The following is a 15,039-nucleotide window of genomic DNA, read 5'->3' on the forward strand; positions in this document are numbered from 1 at the left end:
CGTCTCCATAAGAAGTAACAGTACCTCCCAACGCCTCTGAACATGACATTTACAGTTAACATAATTGTATAAATACACAATTAAATTTACTTAAAATTTTGAAGTCTATGAACACCTTCAGGGGCGATTTTTTGATGATTCCATTTTACTCATTTTAGGCTAAAATAATTTTTGGGTCTTTAAAAAAATTCTGAAGGTTTTGTCAATAAAAGGGTTAAGTTTTAATCTAGCTGTGAGCATCTTACTTTTACTTTCACTCTGAGCCGGCATCTGAGGGCTATGCATATCCTTCATCTCCAAAAACACTTATTTAAGTCATATCATTAAGATAATAATTACCAATAAGCTATAATGAGTGTTTATGAGGTCAGGAGATCAGAAATAAGGAACCTTTAGCTGAGTACCCGGACAAGAAATAGCATAAATACAGAGCCCGGTACTAGAGAAACCCAAGGCTGTACAGAGAAAGGGGCTTTTTTTTTATTTATTTTTTTAAATGCCCACAAAAGGTGTCCATAGCCTTTAAGGGCTTTACTCATGTTGCACTGATCCTTGCTTGAACTATACTCCAGAGATGCAATCATATTTCTACTTGTTACTACTGGAAACAGTGAACAAGATTGTCAACTCATTTTGGCCAACTGCTCAGGATAGACTAAATGTCTCAGATTGGAAATCAACAAATGAAACAAATAAAACCAGTTTAATAGAGAACCCAGTAAAATTGTAAATACAGCTCTGGACTACTTAACAGGATGTACCGTTTTTTCACCCTATAAGACGCACCCACGTTTTAGAAAAGGAAAATAAGAAAAAATAAAAAAAAAAAAAACTCAGATCACACCCCCAATGTTAATTAGTCTTCAGCTCAGACCCCTAATCGGACCTCAGATCAGACAGAAAACAAAAACATAAAAACTCTGCTCTCAAACTGCGGGCGCGGCCAACACTCCTGAGATCCAGAACTCTCCATGCCGGGCTGTGACCCAACTGTCGCACAGCGTCAGGTCACAGAGCACGTCTATGTCCTCACACTGTGTGCAGAGTCGGCAGAAGAAGACCAGAGAACAGTGAGTACAGAGTCAGCACAAAAAGTGCTGTATTCACCGCTCCCCGGTCCTACTGTACTAATGACCACTTGCATAAAGGAAGCACTCATTAGTATTCACCCTATAAGATGCACTGCCATTTTTTCCCCATCTTTGGTTGAAAAACTGCGCCATATAGAGCGAAAAATACGGTAACACAATACAAAGTAAGTAATGCAACCCAATTACTGAACCTTTTATGTAGATTGATTCTATATGCAAACTGTTGAACAGAAACTCTTCTGGTTTACACGCCAGACACATTTACCTCTCCACATGTTATCCCTGTTCATCTCAATTCATTCCTGCAAATATGGCAGTGACCGATCCCAGGAGATCTAGTCTTCACCAAAAAATGAGACGTAATGCTCCACTAATGCTAACTCCAACACTTGGAGGAGGATCAGTGTAAACCAAATAAATAAGATTGTAGGAAATGTATGTGGCAGAGGTAGGTAGCAGGGCCCACACATGAAAAAGCAAGGGACGAAGCGCAGAGAGACAAGCAATGTACAAGTAAACATCCCAGTCTCAGCCGCCATTCTTTCAGAGGGATACCATATGGTTCACGTCTCATCCTGTGTGGGTGAATGCAGCACAACGTTCGTACTGTGCTGGGGATGAGCCACATGAACAGGTCTCATTTAAAAAAAAAAAAAAAAAAGTCTAGACTTGTAGCTCCAGATCTAAGGAACACGTCTTGTATTAGTCTGGCAGTCACGTATCCTCATCCTCTTCATCTTCACCTCCTCTGAGTAGAAGCTCCATGTCTGTGCTCAGAGACACTCTGTGTTCTGTGTGAATTTATCGTAATAGAAAGAAAACAATTAGACCTATGTATATAAACGATTAGACCTATGTATATAATATTATATTATCTTAAATAAATATATCTCACAAAAAGTCAGGGATATTTGGCTTTTGGGTGAAGTTTATGGAAAACGTGAAAAGTTCCCGCTACACAGTGATATTATTTCATAAAAGTAGGGCATTTAAGAAGAAGCAGCAATGGTGATTTCCTCATCTCAAACAATTTATTTAAACAAAAGCCAACAACAGTGGTGGCTATACCCCCACACAAAATGTCAATGTCTCAATGACTTGTCATGTGGCCTTGAGCATCAAGCACGACGAAGTCTACTGCTGTTCCCAAGTCGACTTATTGTCTGCTGAGGCATGGCATCCCACTCTTGTTGAAGGGAGGCCCTAAGGTCCTTGAGGTTCTCGGGTACAGGGTTACGAGCCTCTACATAGCAACTCAGCTGATCCCATAGGTTTTCAATGGGGTTCAGGTCTGGAGAAAGTGCAGGCCACTACATTTGAGGTCCCCAGTCACCAGCACTCGTTCCCTAATGATACGACCTCAATGAGCATGGATTGTCTGTCATCCATGAAGATGAAATTAGGTCTGTGTTGTTTATGCAGAGGCACAATAACTGGATTAATGATGCTATTCAAATAGTATGGGCTTGTCGCTGTACCATTTACAAAGTGTAGGGCAGTTCTGTATTGACTAGACACATCTGCCCACATTGTAAAACCACCCCCACAACCAAAGGCTCCTCTGGTGACAACAGTGGCTAATGCATAGCGCTCTCATTGATGTCTCCAACATCATTGGCAGCCGTCTGAGAACATCCTGCTTGAAGCCTCGCAATGGAGAGGTACTGTTGATCAATTTTTAGGTGTCGTCTTGGTCTCACGATGTCAAAATGTAAACAGCATGATGAGGAGGACTGTTTAAATACTGTTAAGCTCCTTGTTGGAGAACAGCAAGTTGTGCAAAAAGTACTGAAACACTGGACAGTTGAACAAGTGCATTCAAAAGTTCAAGGTCACATTAAGTTCACCTGTAAAGGATAGAGTGCATTTTAGGTTTATCCTGAAGTTTCACCCACAAGCCAAATATCCCTAACTTTTTGAGAGTAATATTTATACACACACACGTGAAAATCGAAAAATTTGAATATCGTGCAAAATTCTAATTTTAAGCTGCATTAATGCAATTCCTTTTAAATTAGCATTACTAAAATAAATGGACTTTTGCACGATATTCTAATTTTTCCGAGTATATATATATATATATATATATATATCTCTCTATATACACATTCACTCACCTAAAGAATTATTAGGAACACCATACTAATACGGTGTTGGACCCCCTTTTGCCTTCAGAACTGCCTTAATTCTACGTGGCATTGATTCAACAAAGGTGCTGATAGCATTCTTTAGAAATGTTGGCCCATATTGATGGGATAGCATCTTGCAGTTGATGGAGATTTGAGGGATGCACATACAGGGCACATAGCTCCCGTTCCACCACATCCCAAAGATGCTCTATTGGGTTGAGATCTGGTGACTGTGGGGGCCATTTTAGTACAGTGAACTCATTGTCATGTTCAAGAAACCAATTTGAAATGATTCGAGCTTTGTGACATGGTGCACTATCCTGCTGGAAGTAGCCATCAGAGGATGGGTACATGGTGGTCATGAAGGGAGGGACATGGTCAGAAACAATGCTCAGGTAGCCCGTGGCATTTAAACGATGGCCAATTGGCACTAAGGGGCCTAAAGTGTGCCCAGAAAACATCCCCCACACCATTACACCACCACTACCAGCCTGCACAGTGGTAACAAGGCATGATGGATACATATTCAGACCAGGCAACATTTTTCCAGTCTTCAACAGTCCAATTTTGGTGAGTTTGTGCAAATTGTAGCCTCTTTTTCCTATTTGTAGTGGAGATGAGTGGTACCCGGTGGGGTCTTCTGCTGTTGTAGCCCATCGGCCTCAAGGTTTTGCGTGTTGTGGCTTCACAAATGCTTTGCTGCATACCTCGGTTGTAACGAGTGGTTATTTCAGTCAACGTTGCTCTTGTATCAGCTTGAATCAGTCGGCCCATTCTCCTCTGACCTCTAGCATCAACAAGGCATTTTCGCCCACAGGATTGCCGCATACTGGATGTTATTCCATTTTCACACCATTCTTTGTAAACCCTAGAAATGGTTGTGCGTGAAAATCCCAGTAACTGGCACAAACAACCATGCCACGCTCAAAATTGCTTAAATCACCTTTCTTTCCCATTTTGACATTCAGTTTGGAGTTCAGGAGATTGTCTTGACCAGGACCACAACCCTACATGCATTGAAGCAACTGCAATGTGATTGGTTGACTAGATAATCGCATTAATGAGAAATAGAACAGGTGTTCCTAATAATTCTTTAGGTGAGTGTACATATCTATCTATATCTATATCTATCCATAAAAAAATTCAGGCAGCACTCCCTTGGAAGTTGAAGAGATGGGTGCCAGCGGTAATCCCTCGATTCAGGATGATGAGCAAACAAATAAAATTCCGCAGCACTCCTTGAAAGATGAAAAAAATGTGCTATTTATTCACACACATCATAGCTGATCCGGGACAGCTATTACTGGGAGTAGTGAGAGTGCCGGGTGGGTGACTACTCCCCATGTTCTTTTTGCCAGGCATAAAAACCAGCCGGCACTGCCAGATGGGGTGGATTTACCTCCCTCCGACAGTGGAGCTCAGGAGTCTGTGTGCTGTGAACTGAGGGCTGTGCTGGGATTTTAGGTTTGAGCCGGGCTGGAGAACTCAGGCCCCTCTAAAGGCGAACAGGCAGCCTATGGACTTGATGAGGCTGAACTGCTAACAGGGTGTGAATTAACACCAAGGAGAAAAGGTGACTTATTGTTTATGGACTTTCCTTGTGTGTGAACAAACACCAAACCACCTGTGTTTTGTGATACACCTTATCTACATTTTGTTATACACCAATGCGTGAATAAACACCACTGTTTGATTCAGGAACTGTGTACTTTGCCGCTATACTGCATCTACTAGTCCTAACTACCAGAGCGAATCCCCACAACATACATTTTTTATAATAATAATAAATATATATATATATATATATATATATATACATACACACACACACACACACATACATATACACACATATATACATATACACACATATATACACACACACATATGTACATACACACAGTACAGACCAAAAGTTTGGACACACCTTCTCATTCAAAGAGTTTTCTTTATTTTCATGACTATGAAAATTGTAGATTCACACTGAAGGCATCAAAACTATGAATTAACACATGTGGAATTATATACATAAGAAAAAAAAGTAGCCACCTTTTGCTTTGATTACTGCCACTCTTGGCATTCTCTTGATGAGCTTCAAGAGGTAGTCACCTGAAATGGTCTTCCAACAGTCTTGAAGGAGTTCCCACAGATGCTTAGCACTTGTTGGCCCTTTTGCCTTCACTCTACGGTCCAGCTCACCCCAAACCATCTCGATTGGGTTCAGGTCCGGTGACTGTGGAGGCCAGGTCATCTGGCGCAGCACCCCATCACTCTCCTTCATGGTCAAACAGCCCTTACACAGCCTGGAGGTGTGTTTGGGGTCATTGTCCTGTTGAAAAATAAAATGATCGTCCAACTAAAAGCAAACCAGATGGAATAGCATGCCACTGTAAGATGCTGTGGTAGCCATGCTGGTTCAGTATGCCTTCAATTTTTAATAAATCCCCAACAGTGTCACCAGCAAAGCACCCCCACACCATCACACCTCCTCCTTCATGCTTCACGGTGGGAACCAGGCATGTAGAGTCCATCCGTTCACCTTTTCTGCGTCGCACAAAGACACGGTGGTTGGAACCAAAGATCTCAAATTTGGACTCATCAGACCAAAGCACAAATTTCCACTGGTCTAATGTCCATTCCTTATGTTCTTTAGCCCAAACAAGTCTCTTCTGCTTGTTGCCTGTCCTTAGCAGTGGTTTCCTAGCAGATATTCTAGCATGAAGGCCTGATTCACACAGTCTCCTCTTAACAGTTGTTCTAGAGATGTGTCTGCTGCTAGAACTCTGTGTGGCATTGACCTGGTCTCTAATCTGAGCTGCTGTTAACCTGCGATTTCTGAGGCTGGTGACTCGGATGAACTTATCCTCCGCAGCAGAGGTGACTCTTGGTCTTCCTTTCCTGGGGCGGTCCGCATGTGAGCCAGTTTCTTTGTAGCGCTTGATGGTTTTTGTGACTGCACTTGGGGACACTTTCAAAGTTTTCCCAATTTTTCGGACTGACTGACCTTCGTTTCTTAAAGTAATGATGGCCACTCGTTTTTCTTTACTTAGCTGCTTTTTTCTTGCCATAATACAAATTCTAACAGTCTATTCAGTAGGACTATCAGCTGTGTATCCACCTGACTTCTCCACAACACAACTGATGGTCCCAACCCCATTTATAAGGCAAGAAATCCCACTTATTAAACCTGACAGGGCACACCTGTGAAGTGAAAACCATTTCAGGTGACTACCTCTTGAAGCTCATCAAGAGAATGCCAAGAGTGTGCAAAGCAGTAATCAAAGCAAAAGGTGGCTACTTTGAAGAACCTAGAATATGACATATTTTCAGTTGTTTCACACTTTTTTGTTATGTATATAATTCCACATGTGTTAATTCATAGTTTTGATGCCTTCAGTGTGAATCTACAATTTTCATAGTCATGAAAATAAAGAAAACTCTTTGAATGCGAAGGCGTGTCCAAACTTTTGGTCTGTACTAATTATATATATATATATATATATATATATATATATTATATATATATATATATATATATATATATATATATATATATATATATATATATATATACATACACACACACACACACACACACAGGTGAAACTCAAAAAATTAGAATATCGTGCAAAAGTTCATTTATTTCAGTAATGCAACTTAAAAGGTGAAACTAACATATGAGATAGACTCATTACATGTAAAGCGAGATATTTGAAATGTGAAAACCCCAAATTCACAATCTCAGAAAATTAGAATATTACATGAAATCAATATAAAAGGATGTTAAATAGAAAAATGTAGGACCTCTGAATAGTATAATCATGCATATGTACTTAGTACTTGGTTTGGGCCCCTTTTCATCAATTACTGCCTCAGTGCGGCGTGGCATGGATGCCATCAGCCTATGGCACTGCTGAGGTGTTATGGAAGACCAGGATGCTACAATAGCAGCCTTCAGCTCTTCTGCATTGTTCGTTCTCATGTCTGTCATCCTTTTCTATGGGGTTCAGGTCAGAGGAGTTTCCTGGCCAATCAAGCACAATAATCCCATGATCATTGAATGTTTTGGTACTTTTGGCAGTGTGGGCAGGTGCCAAGTCCTGCTGGAAATGAAGTCACCATAAAGTTCGTCTGCGGAAGCAAGCATGAAGTGCTCCTAAATCTCCTGGTAGACGGCTGCATTGACTCTGGACTTTATGAAGCATAGTGGACCAACACCTGCAGATTACATGGCTCCCCAAATCAACACAGATTGTGGAAACTTCACACTGGACTTCAAGCATCTTGCATTGTGTGCCTCTCCATTCTTCCTCCAGACTCTGGGTCCTTGGTTTCCAAATGAGTTGCTTTAATCAGAAAAGAGGACTTTGGACCACTGAGCAACAGACCAGTTCTTTTTTTCTTTAGCTCAGGTAAGACACTTCTGACGTTGTTTGTTATTCAGGAGAGGCTTGACAAGAGGAATACAACAGTTGAAGCCCATGTCCAGGATCCGTCTGTGTGTGGTGGCTCTGGATGAACTCCAGCCTCAGTCCACTCCTTGTAAAAGTCCCCAACACTTTTGAATGGCCTTTTCCTGACAATCCTCTCCAGGCTGCGGTCATCCCTGCTGCTTGTGCACCTTTTTCTTCCACACTTGTCCCTTCCACATAACCTTCTATTAATGTGCTTAGATACAGCACTTTGGGTACTTCCAACCTCTTTTGCAATTACCATTTGAGGCTTTCCCCTCCTTATGGAGGGTGTCAATGGTGGTTTTCTGCACAACTGTCAGGTCAGCAGTCTTTCCCATGATTGCGATTCCTACTGAAGCAGACTAGACACAATTTAAAGGCGCAGGAACCCTTTGCAGGTGTTATGGATTAATTAGCTGACTAGAGTGTGACACTTTGAGCCTAGAATATTGAACCCTTTCACAAATTCTAATTTTCTGAGATTGTGAATCTGGGGTTTTCATAAGCTGAAAGTCATAATCATCCAAATATAACAAAGGCTTGAAATATCTCGCTTTGCATGTAATGAGTCTCTCATATATTAGTTTCACCTTTTAAGTAGTTGCATTACTGAAATAAATTAACTTTTGCACAATATTAAAAATATTTGAGTTTCACCTATATACACACACACACACTATATATACATACATACATACATACATACGCTGAAGGACCCAGCTTTGCACGGGTATATTTCATTTAATGTTTCTGTGTGTCGTTAAAAGATAGACAGCATCCCCCATAACAGTGACATCCACAGCCCCCCACCCCTTAACACTGACCTCCACAAGCCCCACCCCTTTACACTGACACACCCCCCACAGTGCCCTGTCTCCATAAAATGGGACCTCCACAGCACCCCACCTCCTTGACAGTGACCTCAACAGGGGCCCGCCCTTAACATTGACCATAGGTTACAGTCTCCTTAACTGTGACCTCCACCATTCTCAGCCCTCTTCACAGCGACTGCCCCTTTAACAGTGACTGCCCCAGTACCCCGCTCCCTTAACAGTGACCTCACAGTACCACGCTGCCCCTTTAATAGTGGCCTCCACAGTGACCACTACAGTGCCTGTCCCTTTATTAGTGACCTCCACAGTACCCAGTCTCCTTAACAGTGATTTCCACAATAACCCACCCCCTTAACACTGATCTCCATAGCAGGCCATCCCCTTAACTGTGACCTCCACCGTTTGGTGACCCCTTAACAGAGACCAACACAGCATCCTTCCCCTTTAACAGTGACCTCCACAGCGGCCATCCTTTTATTAGTGACCTCCACAGTAACCCATCTCCTTAACAGTGATTTCCACAACACCCTGCCCCCTTAACACTGACCTCCACAGCGGACCGTCCCCTTAACTGTGACCTCCATAGCAGCCTGCCCTTACGGTGGCCAGAGGTCCGGTTTTAGGCCAGACAGTCTGGTTTTTAGACTCCCTATCCTCCGTCCGGTGCAGGGCCTGGAAGGACACAGGGATGCTCTTTTGAACAGCTCACTCTCAGACAGCAGCACTGTGCTGTCTGAGCGTGAGCTGCAGGGAGTAATTCACCCTCCCTTCCACCCCTGCAACTAACATAAGTTGATTTTTACCTTCATTTTTTCAATCCCAGACGGCTACAGAGTGGGAGGGCGCGTAGCCTTACCAAATCAGGGGCGTGGCTTAATGGGACCTGGAGGCGGGGTTTTTAAGGGAGTCTTTTGAGGGTGGCCTAAATGGCCACCCTACCTGCCCCCTTGACTGTGACCTCTACAGCACTTCGCTAATAACTAAGACATATATTTTTAAAAGCAAATTAAAATAAAAGTTAACTCAACACACAAGTGAGACCAATTAAAAATCTCAGCAGTTGACAGACTTTTGCCCCATATTTCATCCAGTAACTGAGAGGTTAAGGCCTCTTTCACACAAGAGTGACGGATTAGGTCCGGGTGCATTCAGGATGCGTTCAGAGAAACTCGCAATAACTGAAGGTTTACAAACAACATCTCTTAGCAACCATCAGTGAAAAACGCCCCGTGCATCTGCACTTGCTTCCGGATGCAATGTGTTTTTCACTGAAGCCCCATTCACTTCTATGGGGCCAGGACTGCGTGAAAAATGCAGAATATAGAACAAGCTGCGTTTTTCACTAAACGTAGAACTGATGCGTGAAAAAAACGCTCATGTACACAGACCCACTGAAATGAATGGGTCAGGATTCAGTATGGGTGCTATGCGTTCACGTCACGTATTGCACCCGCGCGGAAAACTCACTTGTGTGAAAGAGGCCTAATTCAGATGCTATCTGTTTCTCTCTTGCAGATTATTAAATGAGAAACGCTGTAGCCAGCTAGTTGCGCTCCTTCACTGGCTACATAGCTAACTTGTTTCCTACTCTTTCCCTATATAGTATGACTTGATGCGGGCCGTCTGTGCCCAACTACTGTGCTTAAAACACACAAACACGTTTGCTGCCTCCCGACATGTTTCGCCGGAAATACTGCGTCTTCAGGGGATTGGGCAGGTATGTTTGTGGTGACGGGGACCACCTTTTATTACATTGGTAAGTGATGTCACTACTCAGGGATCCAATGTGCAAGGCTCACTCACTTATGGAAAGCTAAGGGAGGTATAAGGTTAGCGATAATTGGCCATTCCCTCCCCAGTACGTCACCCGCTCGCGTTAGCATCAGTACGGCCGCCTCGTCTCTAACGGTGTTTTGCACATGCGCGCCGACTTAGAAATCTTTCTGCAATGCTCGGCCGGTACTTCGCATGAATCCAAGGAGGCTGATGACTACAATTTTATGTATATATTCTTCTCATCTCCATGATTACTTTATTTTATTCTTAGATATCTAATTATTAAGATCATGATCATCCACCTCATTATTTTATATTGCTCATAATTATAACTAACCATTCATTTTATGAATTAATTTACTATAATTATTATAGCATTACAGCTCATAACAGATAGTATATCATTCATGATTATACATTTTACGCCACAATCATGATCATAATTGACCATTATTTAATTTACTTTTACAATCATATACCTGATAAAATCAAACTGTACATGATATGAAAATAGTGAAATAATAGATGAGGATCATGATAAATCTAATTGTGGAATAAATATTATGAATGTACTCGTTTGATTAATTAGCTAGTTGAGCTGGAGTAGATTTTATTAACTCCATTCTTCTCCTTTTTAGGCTAGTAATTAAATTAATTACTTTTTTAAATCAATTTTTATTAACTTTATTTTTTTTTAAATTACAAACACAAAAGGAAAGAAAAATCCTTCAGAAGGCATAGAATTGGGTATATACAGTTAATTTGGTCACACAATTATCAAGACATGTTCATAAATGACAACCAGCTTACAAAAATAAAGGCACATTATAAAAGATATACCTCTTCATTTGTGGTACCCAGAGAAAAAAAAAAAAAAAAAAAGTATTGAATAACCCACCCCTAACCCTTTCTCCCAACCCCCCTCCAGTGATGAGAAGAGCACTCCACCACCATTAAAAATGTAATGCCTCATGGGCTCGAGGGAGACATAGCCGACACCCAAGTACAGGCCTATCCCTCATCCTTGCCATGAAGAGCTATTCTCAGAACGTCTCCACTCCAAGTCGCCCACATTGGTTTCCCTTCCCAGTCCCGGTCTTGTGTATGCAGGATCCAAAGCCCTTTGTGTCACCGAGACCACTTATCCCAACACAGCCCAGATACTCACACTCCCTGTTACATCACGGTGTTCCTCCAAGATACCCACTTGTCCCATATTTTGATGAATTGCACCATATTGTGTCAACTTCAAACGAATCCGTCCCCATTGACTTACATTGTAAGTCTGGACGGATCTGTTTGCCTCCGCACGGCCAGGTGGACAAACGGTGCCAGACTGATGCATCCGCATCCACTCAGAATGCATTAGGGCAGTACAGATCCGTTCGGGGCCGCTTGTGAGTTCCCTTTGAAGGCTCTCACAAGCGGAGCCCCGAACGCTAGTGTGAAAGTAGCCTTAAGTCGGCGCGCATGCGCAAAACTCCGTTAGAGACGAGGCGGCCGTACTGATGCTAACACGAGCGGGTGACGTACTGGGGAGGGAATGGCCAATTATCGCTAACCTTATACCTCCCTTAGCTTTCCATAAGTGATTGAGCCGTGCACATTGGATGCCTGAGTAGTGACATCACTTACCAATGTAATAAAAGGTGGTCCCCGTCCCCACAAACATACCTGCCCGATCCCCTGAAGACGCCGGTTTTCCGGCGAAACATGTCGGCAGCAAACGTGTTTGTGTGTTTTAAGCACAGTAGTTGGGCACAGACGGCCAGCAACTAGCTGGCTACAGTGTTTCTCATTGAGAGACACAAATAGCATCTGAACTAACCTCTCAGTTACTGGATGAAATATGGGGTAAAAGTCTACCAACTGCTGAGATTTTTAATTAGTCTCACTTGATGTATTGAGTTATATTTTTAAAAGTAAATTAAAATAAAAGTTTTGTCTTAGTTACTAGAGCACGTAGACGTTCTATAGTCAAAAGACTATGTAAGACTAAATTAACAATGTCAAACATCATACACGGCGCTGACTGGTCCTCTATTTTGTAACTCCACAGCACTCCGCTCTTTTAACAGTGTCATCCACAGCGCCCTGCCCCTTTAAAGCTGACCTACAGCAGTGAAGAAAAATAGCTGGGTTGTTATGGAAACCTGGTGTAAAACTGTGCATGTGGAGACTAAGGGCCTGCGAGCTTCTATTGGCTGATAAGGGCCATGTGACCAGGCTTCTATTGGCTAATGCATTTTTTGTGAATATCTCAGGAACGGTACATGCTAGAGAGCTGAGAACCGATCTAAACCCTTCCCGGACACCTGATGTACCAGTGTGTCAAATTTCGTGATTGTAAATGCGACGGTACAGATTGCTTAAGCGGACATACACACACACTCAGCTTTATATATTAGATATATACACACACACAGTTACCTTTAGTATGAGTGGTCCTTAAAGCAACATGCAGTGCAATGCCAGAGATGCAGACGCCAAATCCCGACCAGTTGACCAGGCTCAATTTATCACCAAAAAGATGTGCCGCCAATAACAACACGCAGAGTTCCTGACAACAAAATGATAATGTCAGGCAGGTCTATGTAATAAGGCCAGCTAATATACAGTCATTCTATTATCAGAAGGGATTGATCTAATAATGCAACAGTTGTGGAAGAGAAATACAAATCTGTGCCGCCAAGTAAGTCGCTCAGTAGAATATGGGTGGTCATAATAACAGACCCTGACTGTCATTACACTCCCATCCAGAGAATGGCAGGGGATAGAGGGTCGTGTGAGGGGACGTGTCCATCAGCTAAACCCACTGATACACACGGCGCATGCGCTAGTTACGTGGATATCCAGGACCTGAGGAAAATTTCATCTGTGCTTGTACAGGTCTTGGACATCAAGGAAACTAGATCACGTGCAGTGTGTCTCAATGGAGCTGTTGATGGACGAGCTAGCCCTACGGGGCATTGTGCCAGGTTTAGCAGTGAATTTCCAGGTGATAGGCTCCCTTTAACACCAACACAGAAGATTGACAATGATGAGGCTTACTGGATGGACAGCTGATGGACAACAGGTGGGAACTGTACCTTGAAGATGCCAGCGATGGAAAGGGTAAGACTGGAAGTTTTGGAAACCAGTAGAAATTCTGAATATCCAAGGCCAAATGCAAGCAGTCCTCCCACACCAAGGGTGGCCAATACAACAAGCAGGCTCTGGGCATCTTGATAGCGAAAAAGCTGCGTTGATGCAGATACGTGCAGACCTAAGAAGGAACAGACCAAGGAACCACAGTCACCACTAGTTTATCACTGGACTGTGAGAATTAGATGCCTCTGGTGGTAGCGCTGCCACTTTACTTTCCAAAAACGAGGGAATAAAGGCTGGGTGACAACCCACATGAAAGCTTTAACAGCATCCATACTGGTTGTCATCTAGCCTTCTCAAAAAACCAAAAACAAATATTAAGGAATCATTAGCTGGTAGGAGGACCTAGAACTTTTTCCACTTAGTGTCGAGTCCTCGTGGCAGTACCTATACACACGATTTTCTGAGTCCTCCCCCAATGAGAAAGAAATTTTACCAGCTCGACAAAAGACAAAATCAAGGACTGTAAAGAAAGCGGTAAATCTCACCTTCAATGCCAATAAAGAGCGGAAATAGACTGAGGAACATTAGAGGCTGTAAATGAAACATGGTGTCTATGGGATTCTGTAAACCTGGGAGAAAAAAAGAGCAAGATGAGTAACAGGCCTGGATCCATAACCACTGCACTGAAGGGCAGGAAGCCAGCGGTACAAGGCGAGAGGATCTGTGTGACACCTCTATAATTATAGGAGGTCTGGGGTCCATTTATAGCTGACAAACCCAACCTCGAAATCCATGAACAATTTCTGCCACTTTTCTTTTTAAAGGGGTTTTCTAGGAGCTAAATATTGATGATCTTTCCTCAGGAAAGGTCATCAATATCAGATTGGTGAGACATTCCCACTGATCAGCAATGTGCCGTACGTGGTACAGTGGCTGTGCTTGCATTACAGCTCAATTCCATTCACTTAATAGGGACTGACCTGCAGAAAGACCATGTAACTGGTGGACATGACGTCACAGGCCTAGGAGGAGGCTGCAGGGCTTGCTCAAATGACGTGCCCTTTGCAACAGCTAATCGCCAGGGGTTCCAGAAGTCTGAAAACCGCCGATCTGATAAGGACAACTTATTGTAAAGTTAGGCCATCAATACAAACCTCCAGGAAAGCCCCTTTAAGAGAGGTGCCATGAGGGGGGACAGGCATCTCTAGCATGGCTAGTAGACTTAAAGGGAAATGCAGAGGGAGGATAATGAGAAATAAGCAAGAGCCTTCAGCACTGGAGAGTATAGGGAGTAGAAAGATGAGCTCATGTGTAACCTGGGGGTAGCCGTTATTTAAGTGGGACTACGAGAAAAGGTTTAGGACAGGGATAGGCCAAGTAAAAAAAGGAAGAAGGGGAGACCAAGTAGTATATGATAACCTACCTTTGACATACAAAAGACAGACCACCAGCCTTCCATTTTGAGATGTTGTTTGATGTTTAAAGGGGATGTCTCACTTCAGCAAATGGCATTTATCACGTAGACAAGGTTAATATAAGGCACTTACTAATGTATCGCGATTGTCCATATTGCCTCCTTTGCAGTCTTGATTCAATTTTCCATCACATTATACACTGCTCGTTTCCAGGGGTTAAAACCACCCCTGCAGAACAGACAAGAGGTGGC

At 42.8% G+C, this 15,039-nt stretch overlaps 1 protein-coding gene across 2 annotated transcripts in view; it reads right to left on the reverse strand.

Moving 5' to 3' along the window:
• Positions 1–682: 682 nt before the first annotated feature.
• SLC35C2 (solute carrier family 35 member C2) overlaps positions 683–15,039 on the reverse strand; it is a 32,954-nt gene continuing 18,597 nt past the window's right edge. For both annotated transcript variants that reach the window (XM_044296955.1, XM_044296956.1), the window contains exons 7-10: positions 13,919–14,002; positions 13,373–13,548; positions 12,714–12,843; positions 683–1,882 (exon numbers count right to left, since the gene is read on the reverse strand). In XM_044296955.1, the coding sequence (XP_044152890.1) occupies positions 1,806–1,882; positions 12,714–12,843; positions 13,373–13,548; positions 13,919–14,002 (467 nt within the window). In that variant the 3' untranslated portion in view covers positions 683–1,805. The remainder of the gene's footprint in view (positions 1,883–12,713; positions 12,844–13,372; positions 13,549–13,918; positions 14,003–15,039) is intronic.

Source organism: Bufo gargarizans, chromosome 6, assembly GCF_014858855.1.
Source record: "Bufo gargarizans isolate SCDJY-AF-19 chromosome 6, ASM1485885v1, whole genome shotgun sequence".
Lineage (NCBI taxonomy): Eukaryota > Metazoa > Chordata > Amphibia > Anura > Bufonidae > Bufo > Bufo gargarizans.